We start from the raw sequence: 25,933 nt of genomic DNA on the forward strand, positions 1-25,933 counted from the left end.
CTCCTCCAGGACACCCCCCTCGGCCCACTGCACGCCTGCTGGAGCTGGGGGCTCCCCCGCTGGTCTGTTCTGTGCTGGCTAATGTTAACGTGCGGCCGCTGTGGGTCTCCCATTTCAGTGGATGTGTCTCTCCGAACGTGGACTTGAAGCTTCTCGTGGGCCTCCATTTCTTCCTTGTTTCTGTGTCTGTGACCACAACTGGATGGGGACTGTCCAAGGGACTGGGGTGGGGCCTCTCCAGGGGCCTGGCCTGAGGCATCAGATTCCAGAGAGCCAGGGTGCATGGGCAGGTGGCAGGAATCGGGGGGGGGGGGCAGGTGAAGGACAGCACGGGGGTGAGCAGCATCATCCCAGAAACGCCTCGTAGTCCATGTACCATACCAGCTGGCCGGAATCGGGCAGGACGCCAGAGATGGGCCACTTCTTGGGCTCGTGCCCGACGCGGCTCACCAGCAGGGTGATCTCACGCTTCATCCTGCCCATGACCAGGACCGCCACCTTCCTGGCACGGTTGATGAGGGGCAGGCTGAGGCTCATGCGGTGGTGTGGACGGGCGGGGCTCTCCGTCAGGACTACCAGCTGCTTGCCGTCCAGGCCGGTGGGCGACTGCGGGAAGAGGGAGGCCGTGTGCCCGTCGGTGCCCATGCCCAGCAGCACCAGGTCAAAGCTGCTGTTGGTGACCAGGGCTGAGATCTCCTCAGCATAGACCTGGGCGCCCCGGTCCTCCTCCGCGCAGAGCCGTTGGTGCTGGTGCACAGGCATGGGGTGGATGTTGTAGTAGGGGACCCTGACGTGCTGCAGCAGGTGAGTCTGCAGGCCCTGGAAGTTGGACTCCGGGTCCCAGAGCGGGACACAGCGCTCGTCCACCAGCCACAGGTGTGTGTGGGCCCAGGGGAAGCTGTAGTGCCCTGTGGCCAACTCCTGGAACAGGGCTACCGGGCTGGAGCCGCCCGAGAGCGCCAGGTGGAACCGGCCAAAGTGCCGCACGGCCTTCACAGCTGCGGCCTCGATGTCGCTGGCCAGCTTCTCGATCAGCTCCTCGGGCCAGGCCGTGACCAGGGGGCTGTCTCGGTACTTGGTCCTGAGAAGCTGGAAGTCACTGGGCGTCAGAGCGGAAGCTGGCCCTGGCACCAGCTGCTCCGGCTGCGGCACAGAAAAGGCTAACTGGTTGCCGCTGAACTCAAAGTCCAACAGGTGCCCGTTCTCAGCTCCTCCTGGGTAGGGGCGTGGGGCCTCGTGGGCCAGGCTGTCCAGCAAGGGGGTCCAGAAGGCCCAGGAGGCCAGCAGGTTCTCGGTGGTGATGAAGGAGTCCCTGCGGCCGTGGAAGATGCGCGACACGAGGAGGGAGTAGGCGTCCTGCTCGCGCACGGGGCGGTAGGCGTAGTAGTCCGACAGAGGGCCGCCGAACAGGCGGAGCCCGGGCGGGCCCTCCGCCTCCTGCCAGCCGCTGGGCAGCGCGGGCCGGAACAGGTTCCGGCTCACCAGCAGGGCAGGGCTGCCCAGCTCGCCGTGGCCGATGTGGAAGATGACCTGCCGGGGCAGGCAGCGGCTCTGCTCCCCGAGCCAGTGCTGCTCGCTCTGGGCGCAGCAGGCCCGGTTCTTGAACAGGACCCGGACGTACCCCACTCTCTCGTCCAAGGCTTTGCCCGACATCAGGACGAACGGGACGCCCTCCCAGCGCAGGTTGTCCACGTGGACGAGGATGCCTGAGGCGACAAGGGGACAGTGGAGGTGACGCCCCAGCACAGGGACACCGGGGCATCCCCGCCCCCTCGCTTGTCCCCTCCCACCTTCCTGCCAGCCAGCCCTTCTCCCCAGCCCCTCCTCTGGCACCCACTGCCCTGAGACACCCCTGGCCTTGTTAGACTCACCCCACCTTCCATCCCCTCAGCATCTTCCCCCCAGCGGTGCTCGGAAGCAGCCCAGGACCACCACCGACCCCCACCTCTGTGGGACTCCGTCCCCAAGGAGGGAGAACTGGGCTGTCTCCGACCCGGAGCCTCTAAGGAGTCTCATGGTGGGGAAACCTGGGCTGTGTGGGGCTCAGGACAGGCCGGAAGCAAGGTCAGGTACCGAAGGGGAGGGGTGCAGGTCAGGAGGACTGAGGCCCGGTGCGGGGGTTGGGTTGCTAAGGGCCAGACGCCCCGCCCCCCCAGCACACTCCTGACTCCAGTCCCAAGCCCCTCCCCCTGAACGACCTCTGCCGGCCCTCGGGCAAGCTTTTCCACCTGCCTGAGCTCTCGGCTCCTTCCCTTCAAATAGGGACAGTGACCCTACCCGCCTCAGGAGTGTGCATGCGAGGGCCGAATGGGGCGGTGTGCGTGCAGTGCCTGGCGCACAGGGGGTGCCCGGCCCGCAGCTCTCATCCTCAGCCTGAGGGAGCCACCCTGTCCAGGCAGCTGGAGCCTGGGGACTGCCCCGAGGATGGCTCCAGGGGCGCCCGCCTGACCAGCCTGGTACTTGCCCACTGGAGGTGCCTCGGGCTGCGGCCGGACAGGCTTCCAGCCTCGTGGGGGGCAGGGGGGCTGGATGTAGGCTCCACGAGGGTGGGAGCCAGGTCCGAGCCCAGTGGACAGGGACTGGACTGAGACTGTTCTGGGGTGTCCTTCACCCAGAGGGAGCCAGCAGGTGACCCGCTACTTTAAGCTGGTGGATGGCCAGAGAGAGAAAATCCCCTTCCAGACCCTGGCAGCCCAAACGAAAGGCCATCGGCTTGGACGCTGCTCCCAGCGGGGCAGCCCGCCGGCCCCAGAGCCCACCTGCGAAGGTCGGCGTCAGGCTGCGGAAGGCGTCGGGCTTGTGCAGCTCCCGGCGCACCTGCGCGCTGTAGGCCTGGTACTGGCCCACCACGGCGCTGGCCCTCCGCAGGCCCCGCAGCGCCTGGAACACCTGCAGCTTGCGCTGCAGCACGGCCGCCGAGCTGTTGACGTGGGGCAGCTCCATGGCCACCAGCGTGAGGATCTCCGTCAGGTGGTTCTGCAGGACGTCGCGAATGACACCGTACTTCTCATAGAAGCTGGTGCGACCTGAGCGGGAGGAGGAGAGGGAGGGGGAGGCCATGAAGAGTGGGCAACACATCCGACTTCCCGAGGGCGCCGAGACCCTGTCCTCATTGCCCAGTCCAGAAAGCCTGCAAAAATGGTTTATGCAGAAAACCTCGACAAGAGAAGGAAGAAGGAGCTGGTCCCAGAAAAAGCCAGACTGCACTTACCGATACTTGGCTGGCCTCTGGCCCCGCCCCCGCCCCTCCCTGGGCACCCTAGAGGGGGCGGGGCTCTGGGGTCGGAGGGCCGCTTACTAGCGAGTGACATCCCAGTGTCTGTTTCTGCCTCCTGCCAATCAGTGGGGCTGACAACTGCCACCACTGCCAAGTGCACCAATGTGCCAGGCAACACGCAGGCACCAAGGACACAGACAGGGAGGTCCTTGCCCTCGGCAACAGGGAGGGAAGACGGGAGGGAGAAAGAAGTGGGTCAATGAAGAAATTGTAGACAGGTTGTGACGGGGTAATGGGAGGCCCCTCTGAGATCTGAAGTCAGCCCTGCGGGAAGCCAGGGAGAGGGCATTTCGGAAGCAGAGCCCTGAGGCAGGATGGAGCTTAGCTGGCTAGGGGTCCAGGTGAGCCAGAGGGAGGACACGGGAGGGCAGGGGCCTGGGGCCCGGGAAGGAGGCTGGACTTGCTTCTAGGTTCCCGGAAAGCCAGCGGGAGTCCCCAGCAGGAAAGGGTGGCCTGGTGTGTGCTCGGCACAGGTCTGCCTGCCGCGGGGAACGGCTGCAGAAGCGGGGGGACCGAGGAGGAGGCTTTAGTGGCCGTACAGGAGGGGTGGACGATTCATTCCAGTCGGCCAACTGGACTAGCTGAGCAAAAAGGAGGAACCAAAGGCAACTCCCAGAATCAGGGCCTAAGCACGGGGCAGGCAGTGGTGACATCTGCCGAGATGGGGAGACGGGGGGGCCGCTGGATGGAGGGGAATCATGAGTTCCATTTCAGGTGTATGTCAGCTTAGGACATCCCGGAGGAGACGCCAAGTTGGCAGGTGGACACTGAAGGTAAAGGGGAACAACACAGAACCCCGAGCACAGCGGGCATGACAACCCGATGCCGACTGCGGCCTGGCACAGTGTGGGCACGTTCCACGTGCCCCTCCTGTTCGCACACAGACCCTGCACGGCAGCCACATGGCTGTGCCGCTCTACACAAGAGGGAAGGGTCAGATGCCCACGGCCAGTGCAGCCCAAGTCAGGAGCGGGTAAAATACACACCACGCTCGACCCTCTCCCGCAGAGCTCCGAGTGAGCTGACCATCAGGGACTCGAGTGCATATAACCTGACAGTCTTAAAGCTGAGGGTTCGAGTGCACAACTGCTCCGGTGACGTGGCTCCTATTCCGCGTCCACAGCCTGACACACGGAGGCCTGGCATCGTGGCAGGAGGGCAACCACGAATCAGCTTCGAGAGCACCGTCTGTGCGGACTGGTGCCTGCAGCTGGCGACTCCACCCGTCCACCTCCGGAGGTCACTGACCTCTGGCCCACCCTCCTGGGGGCCCCGCCTGCCTCAGTGCCGGTGGCCTGTCCCCTGTCCCCTCTGCTCGCTGCTGCATCCCGGCGCCTGGCGGAGGGCCAGCGTCAACCACGGGACACACCCAGCAGAGAAAACAAGTGTACACGCGCCGTCATGGATCAATCCCAAACATGTCGACAGAAAGAAACATCGATGCTTCCAGAAAATAAAAATTAATGCTGAAAATAGGATGGGAATGGCCAGGAAAACAGAACTTCAACAAAGGAGGAATATCACTGGAAATTAGAAACGAGACCGATGGGCGTTCTGTGTCAGAAACAGCTGGGAAGAGTTCGTCATGAGAAGTCGGAGCTGAGATCACTCCAAGTTCAGGAGAGAGCGACAGAACCACCTCCTCAGGCACACAGCATGACCCCTTCAGAACTCCACATGCATCGTTAACGAGGAGAGGAGAGAAGCGGGGAGTCATCTACCCACAGTTTGGAAGAGTGAAGGAGAGGCCATGGGACAGAACTTGGGGAGGGAACCAGGAGACCATAAAGCTCTTTTTAAAAAGCGAGCCGGTAGGTACCTGGCATTTGTTATACCGCAATCCTGTAGATCTTACGTATATTTTGTAAACATTCTTTCTTATCGAGTCGATATCCAACTCAAACACACACACTGCTCTACAGCGGACACCCCGGGGCCTCCGCGAGGTCCTGAGCCACCTGCCCGGACCAGGCTCGCAGTGCAGCTCAGACTGGCTGGATGGCAAGCCAGACCGGGCCGTGGGCAACGGAACAGCCTGCTGTGGATCCAGCCAGGTGTGCCGCGCCTGGTGGTAGTCCAGTGTTGTGAAGCAAGAAACGAAGCCAGGAGCCTGCCTGCAGGGAGGGCCCCTTGTCCCCGGTGGTAGTTCTGACTCTTATTCTCAACCAGAGCCCACATCCCTGACCAGAGTGCCAACCCTGGGCGTGCAGGACAATCCAGCCCCACTGTCCAGCCCAGATGCTCAAAGTGCCCCCCCTCCCTGAGAAAAAATGGCCGGGCTCCCCCAGCCCCACGGGGTTCTGATCTCCAAAGTTCTTACAACACTGTACGGAAGACATCAGGAAAGAGACAATGGCAGTAACAAGGTACGTACTACAGTCCGCTTACTGCTCACAATAACGATACGTAAGGAGGTCCCACTGTGACCCCTATTTTAAAATACAAGGAAACTGGGGTTCAGAGAAGCCAGATAACTTGCCCAATACACACACAGCTGGTTAAGGTTCGAACCCAGGCCGTCGGCCCCAGCACCTGCAATTCTTGCCACCGAAATACCTCCCTTCCAACGTCCTGCACTCCCGCTGAGACCACCACACAACAGACAGTCGCTCGGAGTGGCGTTCAGTGGCACGAGCGCTGGGGCTTCCAGAGACGAGCAGTGTCCGAGCAGCGAGCTGAGCTGGGTCCTGGAAGGACTAGGTCGAAGGTCGGGGCCAGAAGTGTAGGGGGATGAAGTGTTTTTGTTCCTCAGGACAGGTGGTGCCAAGGTGACCAAATCTTCTGTTGTTGGTTTTTTTTTTTGAGAACATGAAATTTAGATTAAGTGTAACCTCATGATTTTTAAGTGTAATGCTACTTTTTGAATAGTTCAGCTTTTTAAAAATGCTGTGCGTCTCAAAGACGTGTCCGCTGGGCTGCCTGCGCCCCCGGGCCACGTCCGAGCTGAGCGAACAGCACGAGCCGGAGGGCAGAGGCCCCAGCCGGGGTGCAGGCGGCAGCGCCTGGCCTGGCAGAAGCAGCCAGCAGGTGGCCAAGAGCAGAAATCGAGGACAGATGGCAACGGCCTTGGGAACGAGACTGAGGAGTCTGAGGAGCTATTAAAAGTTCTTGACCTCGACCAGTGCAAGAGCTACCAGATGACCCAGCAATTCTACTGCCACATTTCAAGAGAAATGGAAGCGTATGTCCACACATGAACGTGTACACGGATGTCCACAGCTACACTGTTCACAATAGCCAAAAACAGTCACATCCTAAATGTCTACCAACTGACGGCTCGCCAATAACGTGTGGTCTAGCCATGGGATGGAATATTAGTCAGCGATGAAAAGAAACGAAGTTCTGACAAACACTACATGGAATGAACCTTGAAAACGTCAGGCCACCTGGCCGGTGTGGCTCAGTGGTTGAGCGTCAACCCATGCACCAAGAGGTCGCCGGTTCGATTCCTGGTCAGGGCACATGCGCAGGTTGTGGGTCCGATCCCCAGTGGGGGGCATGCAGGAGGCGGCCAATCAATGTTCTCTTTCATCGATGTTTCTCTCTTTCTCTCCCTCTCCCTTCCTCTAAATTCAATAAAGAAAAAAAAGAAAACATTGTGCCGAGTGAAATGAGCCAGACCCGAAAGATCACGAATCGTATGATTCCACTGATACGAGATCTTCAGAAGAGGCAAACCCACCGAGACAGAAGGTAGATGAGTGTTTGCAAGGGGCTGGGGAACACGGGGAGACCAGAGGTGGCAGCTAAGGGGCACGTGGCTCCTTTGGGGGTGACGAGGGCGTTTTAGAATGGCTCGTGAGCCCTGGCCGGTTTGGCTCAGCGGTTAGAGAGTCGGCCTGCGGTCCTGAGAGACCCGGGTTCGATTCCCGCTAAGGGCGCGTACCTAGGTTGCAGTTTGTCCCTGGCCCTGGTTGGTCGTGCGGGTGGCAGCCACTCGATGTGTTCCTTTCGCATCGATGTTTCTCTCTCTCTCTCTGTTCCTCTCTCTCCCTCCCACTCTACCTGAGCAAAAAATGGAAAAATGTCCTCGGGTGAGGATAAAAAAAAAAAAAAAAAGAATGGCTCGTGGTGATGGCTGCACAGCTCTGAGTAGACTAAAACCCACTGAACTACACGCTTTGAACGGGTGAACTGCATCTCAACAGACTGTTTTCCAGAAAGTGTCAGGGCTGGGAAATGGAGACGCGGAAGAGGCGCTGCAGGAAGATCAGGCCGGCGGGGCCTGCAAGGTGACCTGTCAGAGAGGGGCCAGGTCACAGGAGCGACAGTGAAAACTGGGTGGCGGTGGGCGGGCTGGGGGAAAGCCAGCTCAGAGAGGCGGGACCTGGAGCGGGGTCTCCCGCCAGGCTGCGGCTCTGCCATGCCCAGCCCTGTGAGCCCAGGCGAGCGGCTGTCTCACACAAGAGAAGGCAGGCACAGTGGCTCCCAGGAGGGCTGCCTGGAGGCAGTGAGTCAGCGCGTGCGCAGGGCCCAGCCGGTGCCACATGCAGGAAACACCCTAAACACTGGCTAGTTAGGACCTTCACTGTTCCAGGGGCGGCGGGAGAGGGCGGCCCAGCCAGGCAACCCGGAGCGGCCACCGTTTGGAAATGAAGAAGCTAGAAAACGTAGCTGGTATTTTATGAGAAAAATGCAATTGATGGTTTTAGTTCTAAATCTGCCGAGTCTGAGGTGGGGATGTGACATGGGCGGAAATATCTAAAAGGCGGCGGGAGGTCCAAGGCGGGACTTGGAAAGGCAATGAATGCCGGAGACGAACTGGCTCTCAGCACATCAGAAATGCCATCACAGCCCTGGCCGGTTTGGCTCAGGGGTTGGAGCATCGGTCTGCAGACCAGAGAGACCCGGGTTCGGTTCTCGATAAGGGCACGTACCTCGGTTGCAGTTTGTTGTCCCTGGCCCTGGTTTGGTCGTGTGGGTGGCAACCACTTGATGTGTCCCTTTCACATCGATGTTTCTCTCTCTCTCTCTCTCTCTCTCTCTCTCTCTCCTTCTCTCTCCCTCCCACTCTATCTGAACAAAGAATGAAAAAATGTCCTCGGGTGAGGATAAAAAAAAAAAAATGCCATCAAAGCCCTGGCCAGTTTGGCTCAGTGGTTGAGCGTCGGCCTGTGGACCAGAGAGTCCCAGGTTCGGTTCCCCCTAAAGGCACGTACCAAAAAAAAAAAAATGCCATCACCTGGCCAGTGCGGCTCAGTGGATTGAGTGTCCTCCATGGACTGAGAGGTCCTGGCTCGATTCCAGGTCAGGACACATGCCTGGGTTGTGGGCTCGATCACCGTTGGGGGGTGTGCGGGAGGCAGCCAATCCATGTTTCTTTCTCACAGATATTTCTATCTCTCGCTCTCTCTAAAAAACAAAATCAATAAAAACATGTTAAAATAAATAGATAAAATGCCATTAATGGTAGAAGAATCATAATTTTATAACCACTGAGAAAGAAACAGGCTGCCAATCCAACTATGTCATCTCATCCATGGAAACCCAACTTCAGAGATGTTCAAATATGAAAAACAAAGCAAAACAAAACAAAACTGTGTCTTAGAATCAATGAAGCACAGCAGATGGAAGAGCACACGGAGAACAAAGGCACTGAGGGCTGGGGAATTTCTGGTGGAGAGAACACAGCCGAGGTCCTAAAAGCCCGTTATCTGCTTACTATTCATCAGTTCAGCAAATCCCTAAGTGGCCCTTCTCCTATTTTTATCCTCTCTCAATCCGTGGGGAGAAGGCATTTCATAGGCTTACTACCTGCTGTGTAAAAGAGAGCTTCCTTTATTCCTAATTCCAAGCTTCAGGGGGTACGCCGGTTTAGCACAGCCCACAGATTTGTGGACTTTGGTCCTTTGCTGGCTGGCTCTGTCTGCAGGTTCAGGTGCAGCTACCAGAACCTCCGCCTGGGCCGCTGGAGGGGGCCTGCAGCTAAGCACCAGCACAGGGACGGGAGGGGCTGGCCTCCTGGAGATGCCCAACAAGCTCTTTTTTTTTCTAGTTACCAGCAGTTGTAATGGGCCGATCTTTCCTTTCTCCTGGAAATGGTCTCTATGGATGCCTAGCGTCCTTTCCCGGGTCGAGAGGCGAGGGTTGAAACGCATCCATGTTCGGACGAGGACGGAACAAAGCACAGCCGGGCGGGCAACGGGAAGAAAGGCGCCCCCACGCTTGGAGTCCAAGCGCACCAGCAGGGGAGACCCGCCGCTGTGCCCCTCAGTGTGTTGCCCTGGAAACCTCATGAGGTAGGAGCCCATGGAAGGCAAGAGAAGTCTGATGGGATGTAATAACAGCTAGAAAGCAGACTTGACCCGTTGGCCTATTATTTCCACTTCAGAAGTATACTTGAAGTAAAAAAAAAAAACCACAAAACTTAATACTCACAAATGTTCTAGAATTAGATAGTGGTTGCACAACTTTGTGAGTACATTAAAAACTACTGAACTGTACATTTTAAAAGGGTAAACTTGCTGTGGCTGGTGTGGGTCAGCAGTTAGAGGCCGGGTCACTGTCACTATACGAGAGAGATGAGCTTAGGTCCACAGCCTTCAGACCTGGGACCTGAAACCCTGCCCCCAGGGCCTCCACATTATGGGAGACCCCACATTTCTTGGTAAAAACAGGGCTTGAAGAACACAAAAAAACTAGAAGCCAGCTGCGATCCCTACCAGTACCTTCTGGAATCACTGAAAATAAAAAGGGGGCTGGGCCAAGGAGCGCGGTCCACTGGTCAGCAGGCCTGGCAGCTGCCCCGAGCTCAGCCTGCGACAGGACGGGAGCCGCACTGCTGAGCGGGCTCCTGGCCCCTTCTGGCACACCAGGCCGGAGGGCAGGACAGCTGGCGTCCCTGGGAGGGTCCTGGCGGCTCGTCCCCGGTGAGAGGCACTGACCGGTCACTCCACCCTGGAAGTGAGCACGCACTGGCCGGGACCCTCCCAGGCCGGGGCTCAGTCCATCAGTGACCGGCGCTCTTGTCGGCAGAGGCTGTCCCAGCGGCCACGCTGGGGCCAGCAGGGTCATCTCCACACGGACGCACGGTGGCCCAGCCGAGGTCACTCCTCGCACGGCCCACAGTGCTGTTTCAGGAGAACCAGGTGCCCGGCCTTTCTGTGACTCTCAGAGGCTCACTGGATGGGGACTCCCCAGGAGGGCACCCCAGATGAGACACAGGGAGCTGGGTACTGAGGGGCTGGCGGGAAGACTGCTGCCTCCTGTCCTCCTCCCATGTCTGTCTCCCTCCCTCTTTCCCTCCCTCCCTCCCTCCTGTCTATGCAGCAGACTTGACGCTGCAGCAAACTTCTCTGGACCAGAGGCTGTGGCAGAAGAGAAAACAACCACTCACACAGTGTGGAGGGAGGGAGCTGGGGAAGCCGCCTCCACCCATTTGGATGGGAGTGAGCGGGGGTGGGGACGTCCAAATGACCTTGCAGCGCACAAGTCCCATTCTCAGGGCCTGCAGCAGCCCAGACCGGAGGAGCCCCTCCTGTTCCAGCACTCACGGTAGCGGTCCAGGCTGCCACTGGGGACCTGATCAGTGGCTCCCTGCAGACTCCCTGCAGGAGGAAGAAGCCCCACGGGCTGGGGCTGGGGGGGTTGGGAGTGGGTGGGTGCAGGGAGAAGCCCCCACACTTTGCCCTTTGGTTTACTGGCCACTCGGTCCCACTACAGCGGGCACTGTGACCTCCAGAGGAGGCAGTCTTTCCTCCTTCCTGCCCCCTGCCCCTAACCTGCGAGAAGGCACGCCTAGGCCGAGTGCTGGACACAGGCCTCCTGGCCACGTGGGGTGGCTGCAGGGCCTGGGCTCCAGAGCAGGCCCCGAGTGGACAGCAAGGATCAGTGCTTGGGGCCCAGGGCTGCACGGGCCACTTCCTGGGATGTGAAGAACACTTGTCCTTCTGGTCCCAGGGGTGTGGGGCTGGAGGGGGTTGGAGAGAGAGAAACCTCACTCCGTTGCCAAAGGACCGGTGTCCCAGGCCCCACTGAGCACAGTAGCAGGAAGCCATCCCTGTTGCGTGTTTACACCTTTCTCAGCCTGAATATGCACCTGGCAGGTAAACAGGCTGCAGGGAGATCCAACCCCCGGGACAGCTGCAGTCTTCCTGGCCACCTCTGGCAAAGACAGTGGGCTAACCAGCAGCCCCTGACTGCACCCTACTGGCTTCCAAGTCCCTCGGGGCTCATAGGGCCCCCCCTGCCTGCCTGCTCTGGGGGTCTTTGCCGCAGGGCTGAAGTGAAGCAGCCTGGTGCTCCGGGCTTGGCAGCACCGAGACCCTCCCTCAGAACCCACACCCTGCAGGCAGAGGGCCTGTGCCTGTCTCACACAGCCTGACCCCGCTCCTGGACCTCGTGCTGTTGCTGTCCAAACCCGGATCCCCCTGCGCCAGCCCGGTCTTACCATCAGACCTCCAGGCCACCTGTCTTCCTGCCTTGTCTTCTGTTTTCCTTTCTCCAAAATCTAAAAGTCCCTTCGCTGCACTTTGCCTAGCCCCTGGCTCCACAGGGATCCTGCGAAGAAACTCTTAAATGAGCTCGGATCCAAGAGGAAGTAAGCGGCAATGGTGCCCACCGGTACCTCCAGACATCACGGCTTTTCCCCAGCTCAGCGTGGGCGCAGGAAGGAGCTGCCCGGAGTGGAGTGGGGGCATCCTGGCATCCTGGCCCTGCCGGTAACCAGGCCAAGCCCAGGCAGAGCCAGGTGCTGGCTCCGGCAGGTGCGGCGGGCTCCCTCCCATTCGGCCTCACGCTCTCCTCACAGGGCTCAGGGTTCGGAGCTCATCTCTGCAGATGAAGCAAGGGCAAGGCCCGGCAATCCCTCGGCCAGGACGGCCAGGACGCCAGGACGCCAGGACGCCAGGACGCCAGGCACACACAGGCACGGGAGGGAGCCCACAGCCCTCGCCCTCGCTGGGGACAGCGGGGAAGTCTGGCCGGGCTGGGGGCATCCCGAGACCCCCGAAGGCTCACTACAGTGGGACCCCTCTTCCACTGTGGGCTCCAGACGGGGAGACCCAGCTCCTTTGAAGGACAGCAGTGCCCTTTGGGCCTGTCTCCCCAAGTTCTGCCTGACTGCCCAACCCACCATGCCTCCTTCCCCCGCCCCCAGGGCACCGCCTGCCTGCATCGTTCATTTTGGAGTTCCTCCGGGTATATTCTCTCCCCCAGGGATCCGTGAGTATCAGGACAGGCTGAGTCTCAGCTCTCTGTAGCCACAGAGCTCCTAGTTCTCAGTACACCTCCGAAGAGAAGGAGAGGAAGCTGGGGAGCGTAACCAAGGGGAAGACAGAGAAAAAGAGAGGGCAGAGAGGAAGAGGCAGACCTCCTAGCCCCCCACCCGGGCCCGAGGGTAGGGACAGGGCCTCAGCCCTCCTGCCCGGGCAGAGCCTGGTGCAGGAGCCCGACTGTCTGCCCAGGACCCAGCCCCACCGCTTCCTGCCGTGTGACCTTGGGCACATCACCAAACCTCATCTGTCAGTGGGGCGAAAATAGGACCCACCTCATTTGGCTCATGGGGGGATTAGGACACAATGAAAATTAGCTGTTACCATTCTGGGTAAGAACCAATGCTTTGAACACAGACAGCCCATGCTCAGAAACGGTGATGAAGTCCCAGAACGGCAGAGCTCAGAGGGGCCTTGGCTGCAGGTGTCTCCACGACCTGTTCCTCTCACAGAGGGGGGAGGACAACAAGGTCACCCAGGTGAAGGCAGAGACGGGCCCAACACCAGGTCTTCTGCCTCGCAGCTCGACAGGCTCCCTCAGCTCCTCTGAGAGGTGCGCCGGGTGCCAGAGGGCGGATGGCCCGGGCCCTGCGATCGGCAGCGACAGGCGGGCTGGACAGGCCAGACGAGGAAGAGCTGGGAGGGGCAGCCCCGCTGGGAGGCCGCTGGTCGGAGTGTCATGCCATACACCAGAAAGGTTGTGGGTTCAATTCCTGGTCAGGGCACGGGAGGGAGGCAACCAACTGATGTTTCTCTCTCTCTCTCTCAAATCATTAAACATATCCTCGGGTGAGGATTTTTAAAAATCTATAAACAACACTGGGAGGGGCAGTGAAGGGAGACCATGAACTGAGGACTAAACTGGGAGGCCAGAAGGTGGGAGGGACGAGGAGAAGCCTTCTGGGCAGAGGCTGCGGCCTGGGCAATGCGGACTGAGGAACCCCGCAGCCCGGCGTCCACGCACTCCCGTGAGCTCGGCGGATCCCAGCGCTGACTGCTAGCCAGCTGTTCGGCGTGGGAGCCAAGTTTACCTACCGAGACCCCACTCCCCGAGGGCAGCCGTGACCCTTCGGGTTTGCCTGCAGGCCCCCTGGGGCTTAGCATGGTCCACACACCGGCACGGGCGGGCACAGGGCGGGCACAGGGCGGGCACAGGGCAGGAGGGGGGCAAGGAGGCGCCAGCGGGACACGCACACACCTTCTGCGTCCACCGTCTCTTTCAGGACGATCTCCACCCGCTCCACGTGGTGCCGGTTCCAGAGGCCGTCCAAGGCCTTGCGGTTCTGGTCTCGGAAAGGCAGGATCTGGGCCACGGCCTGGCGGGAAGGAGACTGGTCGTGCTGCGCGTTCCTCTCAGGACGAAGGCGGACTCCCTGCGAGGAAGGGCCCGGGCCCCCCCCCTCGGACCCCGAGCAGACGCTCCGAGCAACGCCCCTGCAGTTCCGGGCCTCCCAGCCCGGGAAGGACCCCAAAGCTTTTGCGTGACCTCCAGAGGGTTACCAGCTTTTTATTTTGCCAAGAAAGGAAATATTTAATATTATCTATGTTCTGTTACCATCAACTTTTTTTAAAAATCCTCACTGGAGGATACTTTTCCATTTCTCTTCAGATAGACTGGGAGGGGTAGAGAGAGAGAGAGAAACATCGACGTGAGAGGGACACATCGACTGGCTGCCTCCTGCACGACGCCAGCGAGGGCCGGGGACTGAACTGCAACCGAGGTACGGAATCAAACCCGAGACTCCTCGGTCCGTGGGCTGACACTCTAACCGCTGAACCAAACCAGCCAGGGCTATTACCATCAACTTTTAATAACAGAAAGATACCGTAACACCAAAAATGGAGTAAGAAAAGCTTCAAATGGACATTCAGTATATTATGGGTTTTTTTTTTTTCATTTTCCCATAAACAAGTGCAACCTCACCAGCACAGACACTGGTCTGAGGCCCACTCTCTGGGAACATTGCACCTCCACACAGGGAGGAGGCGAAGCCACGCCCAGAGCCCTGGGCTCGCCGCCAGGTCAGCGCCAGCGGACACGGGTGCGCCTCGCTGGCCCTTCTGGGCAGAGATGTCCCACGGGGCTCCGAGGGCACATTCAGTGGACATTCGTCCCCCGGGTCAGCCCCACGCTCGGCCACAGGGCCTAAGAAGCATGGACCTTGCGTCCCTATTCCGTTTTAAGATCTTGTTACTAGCCTTCTGGCTCACAACAGATCTCAGGAAGAAAAAGATACTGAAAACCAGGCAACTGGGTGTGGACTCAGGTGGCTAGTTCTAACTCCCACAGCATGCCCACTGGCAGCCAGGTCCAGAGCCGTGTCGTGGGGCCACCTCTGGAGGGCACGCAGGGCATGCTGAGCGATCAGCGGCTGGGACACGCGGACGAGGGCCACACAGGCCCGCTCGCACTTGCCCTTCCCCCTCTCACCTTCTGCCCACCTACAAAACGACCACAGAGCTCAGAGCTTTGGGTCTAATTCCACAACTGGCGGTACGGCCCTGTCCCCGGGGTTGGCTTGCGGCCCGCCTGCTCCAACCCTGGCAGGCTCACCTGCTTGCCCAGGTAATGGTCCACCCGGTACATCTCCTCCTCCTGGAAAAAGCTCCCCAGTTCTGCGGCCAGTTGCTGGGCGGAGAGGGAGTCATGGCCAAAGGGTTTCTCCAGGACGACCCGCAGCCAGGCCCCTGGGCCGGGACGGCAGCTGCTGTTGATGCTGCGGGCAATGTCTGCGTAGGCAAAGGGCGGCACGGAGAAGTAGAAAATCCGGCCAGCCTCCCGGAGGCCCTCGTGCTGGACCAGGGCCTCGATGTCTCTGCTCAGAGACAGGTAGTCTTCCACTGTCTTCAGCTGGTGGTACTGGCTCAGTCGCTGGAACTGGTCCTTGAGTGCAGCACAGCGACCAGGTGCCACATCCTTGGGACAGGAGAGGGACTCGAAGACCTTGGCCAAGACCTCCTGGCCCTGCTTGGGGTCCGTCAGAGCAGCCCCATGGAAGCTAACACTGCGGCCCTCCCCCGCCTCGTCCAGGTGGAGCTGAAACAGTCCCTGCCACAAGTACTTCTTGGCCAGGTCCCCTGTTGCTCCGAGCAGGACTACGGAGACATGTCCCCGAAGCTCCTGGGCCTGCAGGCAGCCCAGAAGGGCCACGCACATGGCCGCCGTGAGCATGTTCCGAAGGCCGGGGTGCCTGGGAAAGACACACAAGGAACAAGGAAGGATCAGACATGGCTCAGGTGGCGTGATGTGGGGTGAACATGTTGCTAGGCTATCAGACACTTCCTGCCTGGCAAGAAACAATCGCGCGTTTCTCAGAAAAACGTCCCAGCCCCACAGCTTCCTCCTCCCTGCTCGGCAGCTTGCTTCTGTGCCAGGGACCAGTGGGGAGGGAGCCTGCTCTGTGAAGGGGACTATGCCCAGGAAGGTGGCAGGCCACTGCAGGAGCATGGGCAGGTGGCACAAGCCAGGAGGGAGGCTCACAGGGCTGCCAGGGGATTGGAGCTACCCACCGATGACCACGGCCAGTCTCTGCCCTGAGCACAGGTTGCCCGGACCATCGGGGCAGCTCAGGAATGGTGGCAGGCCCTTAGGTGACGGCTGGGACTGTGAGAAGCTGTGATCACCTCCTCTCACCTCTCTCTGCTTCTCCCATGTCCACTGGGCTCTACTGACTCTCAGTCACTGGTCACTGCTCCAGCATCGTGATAAACAAACACAGACTCTCATGGAACCAAATGACTGAGTTTGAATCGCAGCTCAAGCCCTTACCTTGGACAATTATACAACCTCTCTGTACCTCAGTTTCCTCACCTGAATTGGGACATTAGCAGTACCTACATCGTAGGGTTACGGTAAGACTACAACGAGTTAAGGTGCAGGGGACACTGCCTACCACCTGCTAAGCTGTGACTGCGGGGTGTTAACGGAGCAGCGAATGCCGAGCGCTGGCACGTGCCCAACACAGAACTTGGTGCCTGCGCACCGGCTCGCACTGGATGCGGACAAGAGCCCTGGGGACCCGGTGCAGTGGGCACCACCCTCGTCGCCCTTCTGCAGGTCGAACAGCTGTGGCTCAGGAAGGTGAAGGTCCCCAGGTGAGCCCTCCTGAGCGGACCGCATCCTCCGGCCTCCCAGGGTGGGCTCAACATCCTGACTGGCTTTCAGCCTCATCTGAAGCAGTGGACGTGGATGAGAGGCGAGAGGCCTCGGACCCGCCACAAACGCACCAGAGGATCCACCGTCTCTGGCCTTCTGTCCGGCTGAGGCCGGAAGGTTAACGTGCTCCGTTTTACTGCGCGGCTCCCCCATCCTCCAGTGTCCCGCCGAGGCCAGTGCTCTGAGCGAGCGAGGGAGCAAGCAGTCCTGGGCAGCAACTGGGTCTCGGGAACAGATGGGGGAGCGGGCCAGCCTGCGTGCTGACGGAGGAGGCCAGAGGACAGGCTCGCGCTGTTAGGTGGCAGGCATTCCATCTGCTAAAGGGTGGACAGAGCCCTCAGCAGTGAGCTGTCGTCTGGTATGCAGACAGCCGAACTGAGGTTAAAGAGATAACAGGACACGGCGAAGGCCCTACGGCCCCGGCCGGCTGACCTTCCCCTGGGCCGACATCATGCCCTGGGGCAGGGCACTAGGTCTGCCTCCTGACTCAGACCGCTCCTCCACTTCTCCCTTTGTCCCGCCTTCATCTCCTGAGACCCATCTGCGCGATGGCAGCCAAACCAAGTAGAGGGCCCACCCACAGTGCACCACAACCTGCAGGATACCAGGCGTTGCCCTTGTTGGAGCTTTAGCTGGAGGATCAAGGGATCACTCCTGTGGCCTCCAAGCCTTCCTCCTCTGCTCTTCCTTCACCTGCGCTCACCTCCAAATCTAGAGGGGCCACAGGACACTTCTACTTTATTCTCCTGCTTTCCCATCCCTGTCCCTGGCCCTTCAAGCACTTCTTTCTTCAGTTGCAATCAGCCCTGTCCGAAGGGAAGGAAAAGCTGCAAGGTCAGTGCAGGAGACAGGCAGTGAGGAACGTGAGGCCCAGAGAACAGCCTGGAGAAGGGGGAGCAGCCAGCTGGCAAGCTGCATGTCAGAGCTCCTGATGTGAGTGGAGCCAGGGCTCAGGACGTGCCCGGTACGAGCAGAGAAGGCGCTCAAGACCCCAGAGTGCCTGGATGGGCAGGTGAGGGGGTCAAGGGCCAGAACCTCTAGCCCCACCCCAAAAGACTGCAGAGCACTGTGATGGCTGCCCCCTGGCCTGACTCGACTCCCAGCCCTCTGTCATCCTGCTCTGACTCAGAGGTCTGGCTGCAATCCCCCAACCAGCCTGTTGTAGGTTCCTGTTCTCAGGTTAGCCTCCCTCCCCTCTTTGTATGTCCCCAGAACTCCTTTTGACAAGCACAAATCAGAGAGATTACTTATTGCAACAAGGTTGCGAACTCTGGTTGCTCAACAGCAGGGAACAATTCTTCCCTGAACCCGTGTGGGTGGTGTGTGTGTGGGTGTTTGGTTTGGTTTATTGCCATGTTTGTTTCTTTTCAACTTTAACGGTGTTTCTCAGACTTGAACTTGCATCTGAAACTCTTGAGGATCTTTTTTAAATGCAGATTTTGGCAGATTTTGACGCAGAGGGCCAGGGAGGGGCCTGAGATGCGACAGCTGGGCCAGGGAGCACACGTGGAATAGTGAGACTGGAACACAGAGCACCCAGGCCAGAGCCACGGCTCTGATCAGTATCAAAACCCACCCACCTGCCTCCTGCTCCCTTCACCAGGACCACGGACTCCGACTCCGCAGTCCCCGCAGGTCCAAACACAGGTCTTGCCCAACAGCCTCCAGTGGTTCAGATTTGCCCACCCCCCTGCGAAAACTGGTAGCTACCTGCCCAGAGCCCAGCGATGCCCCTGCAGGTTACCAGCAGGCGGAGAGCCCGGCGATGCCCCTGCAGGTCACCAAGCAGGCGGAGAGCTTGGCGATGCCCCTGCTGGTCACCAAGCAGGCGGAGAGCCCGGCGATGCCCCTGCTGGTCACCAAGCAGGCGGAGAGCCCGGCGATGCCCCTGCTGGTCACCAAGCAGGCGGAGAGCCCGGTGATGCCCCTGCAGGTCACCAGCAGGTAGTGTGCCGGGGCTAAAAGCACTGCCTCCGTCGTTCCCCCAAGCGGCCGAGGAGCAGGCTCTGCGAAGACGCCCGTTTTACAGATGAGAACATGGCAGTTGAAGTGAACCATTGAGTCAAGCCCCCGCCTCAGTCCCGTGTGAATGGAGTGTGGCATGTAGACCGGGGGACCTGGGTTCAAGGCCACCTCCTAGCTGCATGACCTCGTTAATTCATCTAGTCAGTTTGGGGCCATGTCTCCTCATCAAACAACAGGGGCAGCAGGTGGCTCAGCCTGCTCCCTGCGGTCTGAGCCCTCCCCGCTGCCAGGCTCTTCCTCCGCCTCCCGAGAGGAGTGGGCTGGGGGAGGGAAGTCTTCTCAAGTCACAGACTCAAAGTTCACTGAAAAGCATGGAGGTGCATTCTGACCGCTGACCCTGCTGTGGTTCTCTTCCATTTTTAATTAACAAACAGGAAAACCCTTCGTGAGAAGTTTGAGAAGCCACAGGACAGGACGGACAGATTTCGGTCTGTGAGCTGGAACGTGGGTGGTTGTTGCCCGGCCCTGCTGCGGAATAACACACACATCACCTTGAACGTGCCTTTTACCCTGGCTGGGCCCTCCTCCCCGGGATGAAGAGACTGAGCCCAAGGTCCGCGACCATAGCTTCCTGCCCCTCAGTCCTCTGCTTTCCAAGGAAAGGAGAGAACTATCTACGACCAGAGAGACACCCACCACCTTTCTGGAAGGGCAGGAAGTGCGCACAGCCCCAGGCCAGCCAGCAGGGCTGTGAAGGAAGCAATTAGCTGGTAACTGAGTGTCATTCAGAGTTAAGACAAAACTCTCTGAAGCTATAAATTAAGTGCGTGGAAGATGCAATTTCATTTACAATTATTATTCCAGGCACTTGCCAGAAACACACTACAGCGCGGTGCAGGCCGGGGGCCTCCTTGGGGACGGGCAGCAGACGGCCTTCCGACGGGCTCACCTTGGCGTCAGGACTGACGGCACAGTCCATGGTCCAGGCACCTTTCACTGCCCCCAACTGCAGACTGAGGGCTCCCTACAGGCATCCTGGGGACTCACCTCTTACAGCACAGCTCTGCTAACATCCGCAATGCTGTGGACACTGGCTGGCCAGCAGGTCTGGGTCAGAATCGGGGTTCCAGTCTTTGTTTCTGCCCAAGCACAGGAGGCAGCAATGGGGCACCCACACAGCCGTGCCTGCCGGGGCCCAGCGCAGCCCCGGCTTGTGCTGGCAGTTTCTGGTAAACCCCGGGAGGAAGCGGCTCTCGTTCTCTATTCCCAACAGCCAAGGGGCGGGAGAGGAGCCGAGAGATAAAGGTCGTGGCTGCTGCCACCCACTCCCTTTCCCAACACGGCACCCCTACCCCGTGCAGTCTACTTTCTGTTTGCCAAGCAGGAAGGAGGGGAGGTTTTCTTCAAACCACAGCTCATGAGTTTGGAATTTCTGAAAGACTGTTAGGAGCTGAACAAGTGAAACTAAAGATCCTTTTCCTCTAAAGTACAAGGGGTTGTGCCGGGTCCCTTTTATAATCGCCATCGCACGTGTCTTTCTGCGTTCCTTCTTATTTGTGGGGGCCCGTCTGTGCTACACATTCTCGCATGTGCAGGTCAAACCCTCAGCAATGGGCCGCCCAAGGCTTGACTGTGGACCAAGTGATGAGATCGGTTCTGGACCCTTTTTCCTAATCTCAGAGAGTCCTTATTCCCATCACCCCTTTAGGTAACAACCTTGGGTCCCAATGACCCAGATGGTGTGCTGTGCCACTTGTTAAACATAGCCATTGTTAACACCAAATTATACACATTTGAAACTAACCCTATTATATTAAAAACATAGGTAATAAATACTCACAACTCATGACTTCCTAATTATTCTGCTACATTTTACTATTATCTATTGCTCTTGACATTATTACATCTATTGTATCCCTAAGGCGAAGATATTCTGTAACGTGTGCTCGAAATTGGCCAGCCAGGAGTGTCTACACAGCAGGTATTGGCAAACACTACAAACCAGGCTCCCCCTCGTACCCCACCCCCTGCAGAGTTGGTTGTTACACATTTACCAGAACACTCGGCCTATTCTGCCAAGTCTCTATTTCCAGTCTGGACTTTCTCCTTCTAAACTCCACACTTAACCAACTGCTACTCTGACACATTAGTTGGATGGCTAGAAGACTTTCCACATTTAAAACCCAACTGCCTTCTCTCCCCACCTGCTCCCAGTGCAGATTTCCCCTTCTCAGTAAAAGGCAACTCTATCCTTCTCCGTGCTCAGGCCCGAAAACGTGGGGCCATCACAGGCCCGAAAACGTGGGGCCATCAATCTGTCAGCAAATCCTATGGTTTCTATCTTCAAAATGTATGTAGAAAACACCCACTTCTGTCCACCTTCCACCACTCCACTCTGGCCCTGGCCACCGCCGTCACCTCTGTCTGGATTACTGTAGAAACCAGCTAACTGGCCCCCCACTTCTCTCTTTCCGTGAACACAGCAGTCACACAGCACGGTCAGACCGTGGCATTCCTCTGTTCAGTGGCCTGCAGGGTCTGCACGGTCTGGCCTCCCTCCCTGCCCTCTTTGAGCTCTCTCTCCTGCTTCTCGGCCCTCTCTAGGCTCCAGCCACCCATTCTCCTGCCTCAGGGCCTTTGTTCCTGCTGTTTTCTCTGCCTGACCTACTTCTCCCCGCAGATGGCCACGTGGCTCACCCCCTCGCGACCTTCAATTCTTTACGGAAATGTCACCTTCTTGGAGAGGCTTTCTCGGCCGACTCCATAAAATCGTAAAGCTCTCAGCCCCATGCCATCCCTTGCTTTATTTCTCTCCATGGTACATAGCATTTCGAGTAGACTGTGTGTGATAAGGGTGTTTGTTTTGTTTACTGTCAGCCCTCCCCTCAAGAATGGGAGTGCTGCCCTGGCCGGTTTGGCTCAGCGGTTAGAGCGCTGACCCGCGGGCCAGAGAGTCCTGGGTTCGGTTCCTGCTAAGGGCACATAACCTCGGTTGGTTTGTCCCCGGCTCTGGTTGGGGTCCTGTGGGTGGCAACCAGTCGATGTGAGAACATCGATGTTTCTCTCCCTCTCTCCCTCCGCTCTATCTAAAGATAAATGCAAAAATGTCCTCGGGTGAGGATGAAAAAAAAAGAATGTTGAGTGCCAGTGAGGACAGAGGGTTTGTGTTTGTTCACTGTGCGTCTCCAGTATCCCAAACAGGGCCTGGCACACAGGGGGTGCACTATAAATATCTGCTGAACGGACAAATAAATCCCATTGGCACAAGACCACTGTCATCTGTGTCTGAGCTCTCTGCATGTGAATGATAGCACAAAGCAACAACTCTCTAATGGTGACTTCAAGCGCTGTGACAAGCACACATTAGCAGCAGCTGGCTACTTAAAACAAGACCATCAATAATAAGAGGCATCTTTATAGAGTCTTGAATCATAATGTCAAATGCCAGGCTAAGAGCTCAACATGCATCATGCCACAACCTATGAGGTTGGCACTGTACTGTCCCTCTTCTCAAAATGAGGGAGAAGAAACTAGATGAGATAACTTACTGAAGGTCAGGCAGCTTGGAGGTGACAGGATCTGAATCCAGGCAGACAGGCTCCAGGGTCTCCCTTCCTCCTACCTGTAAAAAGGCGTGACTACAACCCCAAATGGCAACACGTATAACACCGGATTAGGGTGGACACGGACCCTGCTGCTCTAACAGATGGAACATCAGTGGTTTAACCCGAGAGGCGATTTCTCTGACAGAGGCTATCCCTGCACTAACTGCTGGAAAGACCTCGGTCCACTCTGCCTAACAGTGACTCATTCTTCTTTCTGTTGACATCATGAGAACACTGTGCTGAAGCCCGAGCTGCTCTGTTTAAACCTAGAAGGTCCTTCCAGTTTCTGGAGAAACTGTTAAGTGTGAGAACTCTGGGTTGAAATCCTTGCCCAGCCACACAGTAGCTGTGTGACCTTCCACAAGTCATTTAACCTTTCTGTACCTCGGTCACAGAGTGGGAAAACAAGTCAATAAGAAAATGAGACAATTCCTATAAAGAACCTGGCACGATGCTTGGCATACAGTAAGTACCCGAGAAATGTTAGCTCCAATCATTAGGAAACCAATGGCACCATGAGCAAAGGGACTTCTCTTGCGAGCTTCTTGGAACAGCTGCAAGACCAATTAACCACCTCAAAACAGAGAAAATGCCAAGGAACCGCTAGCTCATCGACAGCTTCCTGACCTTCCTGCCATACTGATGAAAAATCAAAGGGATTTGATGCTGAGATGGTCAAAAGTCCACACTCAGCCCTTGCGGGGTTTCTAATCTGGCCCAAAGAACACAGGAGAGCAAACCTCTACCTCTGTAGCCCCAGGCTTTCGCTTCACTGCTGAAAAACGGGGATCATTACCTCATGTTAACCCCTGGCTGAAAAAAAACCCAGATCACAACTGTGAAAAGACTCTGGGAGGCAACCATGGTAAGAACTCTCCCAGACCAACAGCCACCTGGCCCCCAAATCTGGTCGGCAAAAAGCAACACCAGACTTCCTGCTCTGCCCTTGGGCGAGGGCCTGACACTCCAGGTGAAGTCTGCCAACCAACGCTGACATTTTTCTTATTCAAATGCCATCCATAAAGTGAGAAGTGGCGAGGCCACAGGTGACCAAAGTGCCTCTTGGTTTCCCTTTCCTTACCCACAGATTTAACTTTAAAATGTTTCCCTTTTAAATGGCCTAAAACCTTCCAACTAACTCTAAGAGTGACTTAGTAGCCCTGGCTGGGTAGCTCAGTTGGTTAGAGCATTGTCCTGATACACAAAGGTTGTGGGTTCAATCCCCAGTCAGGGCACATACAAGAATCAACCAATGAATGCATAAATAAGTGGAACCACAAATCTCTCTCTCCCCATTTCTTTCTCTCTCAAATCAACCAATCAATAACATTTTTTAAAAGAGTAACTTAGTAAACTCCAGCCTTTGGATACAAATGACCTGTTTGTTTAGAGTGGTTATTTATTGCGCAGTCATGTACCTCAAAGAAACAGTTACACACAAAAAACTGTCTGAAAAATGAGTTGTTCACTAAACACGGAGCATTTTATCTCAGGTGCTCCTAAAACGTACAAGATTAGCCTCATAAACTAAAATATTCTATCAGCCATCCATGGCTGCAGAGAACGCAGAACATAACACATGCCCACTCTACACCAGTTCTCCCTCATCTGCTACCCTTCAAGAGCCACAGCCCAGGGTGGGGGGAATGGTGCGGGAGGGGCAAGGAATTCAGGCTTATGATTTTCCCAGAAGTTCTCATTTGTGGCAAAACTTTCCAATTTGAGTGAGCTGATTTTCAGAGCTCTGAGCAGGTTTACTTCTGGAAAACTACTCGTTGGATCGGTGCATTGGAAACGCTGATTGAACCCTGAGGGTTAAAGCTAAAGATTTAAGCAGATCCCAGGAAAAAGGCACTGAGTTCCTCCTCTCAGGGAACCGAATTCCAGAAAGCCTGTGAAGGAACCGTTGGTCCCTCTGGACTAGCCGCAGGGGCCCGGCGCCTGCTGCAGAGCCACCATCAGACAAGCTCTGCGCAGGGATCTGCCGAGGACGTAAACAACGTATTTATTTGCGGAAAGAGGGTGGGAGAGGAATTCCGGAAAGCTGGCCCCGCCTGGCTCCCCGTGGCTGCAGGCAAGGGGCGGTGGCGAAGGTGACTCTTCCCAACAAAGTGCCCGAGGACGTGACCGCCGCGCGTGGCCGGCCTCCCGGGCGGGCGGCCCGACCCTCCGACCTCTGATTCGGGCCCGCGCGCGCGCAGCCGGCGGCCAGGAGCCTGTGGCCCGAGGAGCCCGAGAGGAAGCGGGGACTCAGCTTACTTCGTCTCGCCCATCAGAGCCGGCCGCTGCTCGGGGAACGTCGCGGGCGCTGCGCGCCGGGCTCAGGCGGGGCCCCGCGCATCCTCTTCCGCCGGCCGAGGCTGACCCGACAGGTGCGCGCCCGTGTTCAGCCGGCGGAGCCGGGGCGGCGCGCGGGGGTGGCGCGTGGCCGAGTTCGGCCCGGCCGCCCGTCCCCTGCCCGGCAGCGCGGCGAACCGCCGGGCCAGGGCCTCAGACCCGGGCGGCCTCGGGCGCGCACCCTGGGGCAGGGGCGCGCGGGCGCACAGAGGCCCCGGGCGAGGCGCGCGCGCGCGCAGTAGGACCTAGCCGGGAGCACGCGGCGGAGGCGCAGGCGAGACCACGCCCCCTGACTCGGGGTCGAGGGGTGGGGAGGAGGCGGGGCCTCCGGAACGAGTTCCTGGTTCGCGTGGATCCTCTGGACTTCCGAGCGAACTGAGCGGGCCAGTGGGTGGTCCTCCCTCCCGTCCGCTGCCCGTCTCTCCAGCCCTGGGCTCTTCCGTGCATCGTAGGGGCTGCCGTCTGAGACCCACGAGTGGCCGAGGGAAGTGGTGGTGTCGTGGGGGAAGTCTGGGAGCCTGGTTGCTGGCTCCTTCCCAGAATCTGCCACAAGCTGTCTCATCCAGGTTACCTGACCTCCCCAGGCCTTGCTTTTCTCGGTCTGTATGGGTGGCCTGAATGAGTGGCTTGGTTCATCCCATTTTCAATAGCCAGAGGTAATGATTTCCATGCTTGCGCCAGACAGCTTTAAATCTCTGCTATACCCGAGTGACCTTGAAGACAGTAACCCGAGACTCAGTTTCTCCGTCTGTAGCATGGGGGCAGTGAGAGAGTACTTGCCTCGGGGTCATCAGGCCTGTGATAAGTGCTCAGCAAATGGTAGCCTGCACCTGTGTGACTGTTAGTAGGGCAGTGAATGGGAAGAAGGCCCTCTGTGTGGGGGGACAGTGGGGTGCATCAGTGCGATAGCCTGGCCATCGGCCTCTCTCAGCACTCTGAATGGTCTGCTGGTCCTCTACCCCACTCCTCGCCATCATCGGGCAGTACCTGGCCCTCCCTCTTTAGCAACCCGGTGCCCACTTTTCTCCCAGCGGGGCCCCAGCCATTATAGAGGCAGATGCTCTGCAGACCCTGAGTGACCTTGGGTTAAGTCAGGGACACTGCTACACTGGACAGCCAGACCACCCGGGACCAGCCCTTGGACATAGATTCCCCCATTGCTACCTTGTCTCTTCTCCAGACTCACCTTCCTCCCACCTCAGAGACAGGAGTGTGTATGGCCATCTTTGCTGAAGAATGCTGGACCACCCAAGAGGGGATTCTGAGTAGAGTGTGGAAACTTGTGGCAGCTTTTTATTTCTTGAAGGTTCCAGTAGAGGGTCCGGAACTAGCAGATGGAACGTAGCAGTGGCCAGCAGGACTAAGTGCAGGCAGCAGGCGT

At 58.0% G+C, this 25,933-nt stretch overlaps 1 protein-coding gene across 3 annotated transcripts; it reads right to left on the bottom strand.

The window, feature by feature from the left end:
- On the bottom strand, nt 1-25,933 carry H6PD (hexose-6-phosphate dehydrogenase/glucose 1-dehydrogenase). 3 transcript variants are annotated; one of them, XM_036256860.1, is made up of 5 exons: nt 25,739-25,933; nt 15,044-15,680; nt 13,688-13,805; nt 2,760-3,026; nt 1-1,706 (listed from the first exon to the last, which is right to left on the bottom strand). In XM_036256860.1, the coding sequence occupies exons 1-5, from the start codon at nt 25,774-25,776 to the stop codon at nt 346-348; spliced, it is 2,421 nt and encodes an 806-aa protein (XP_036112753.1). In that variant the 5' UTR covers nt 25,777-25,933; the 3' UTR covers nt 1-345. The 3 variants fall into 3 exon arrangements, with proteins under 3 accessions (XP_036112753.1, XP_036112755.1, XP_036112754.1); XM_036256862.1 differs by lacking the exon at nt 25,739-25,933 and adding an exon at nt 24,475-24,524; XM_036256861.1 differs by lacking the exon at nt 25,739-25,933 and adding an exon at nt 19,658-19,815.

This window comes from Molossus molossus, unplaced genomic scaffold, assembly GCF_014108415.1.
Source record: "Molossus molossus isolate mMolMol1 unplaced genomic scaffold, mMolMol1.p scaffold_m16_p_12, whole genome shotgun sequence".
Classification (NCBI taxonomy): Eukaryota; Metazoa; Chordata; class Mammalia; order Chiroptera; family Molossidae; genus Molossus; species Molossus molossus.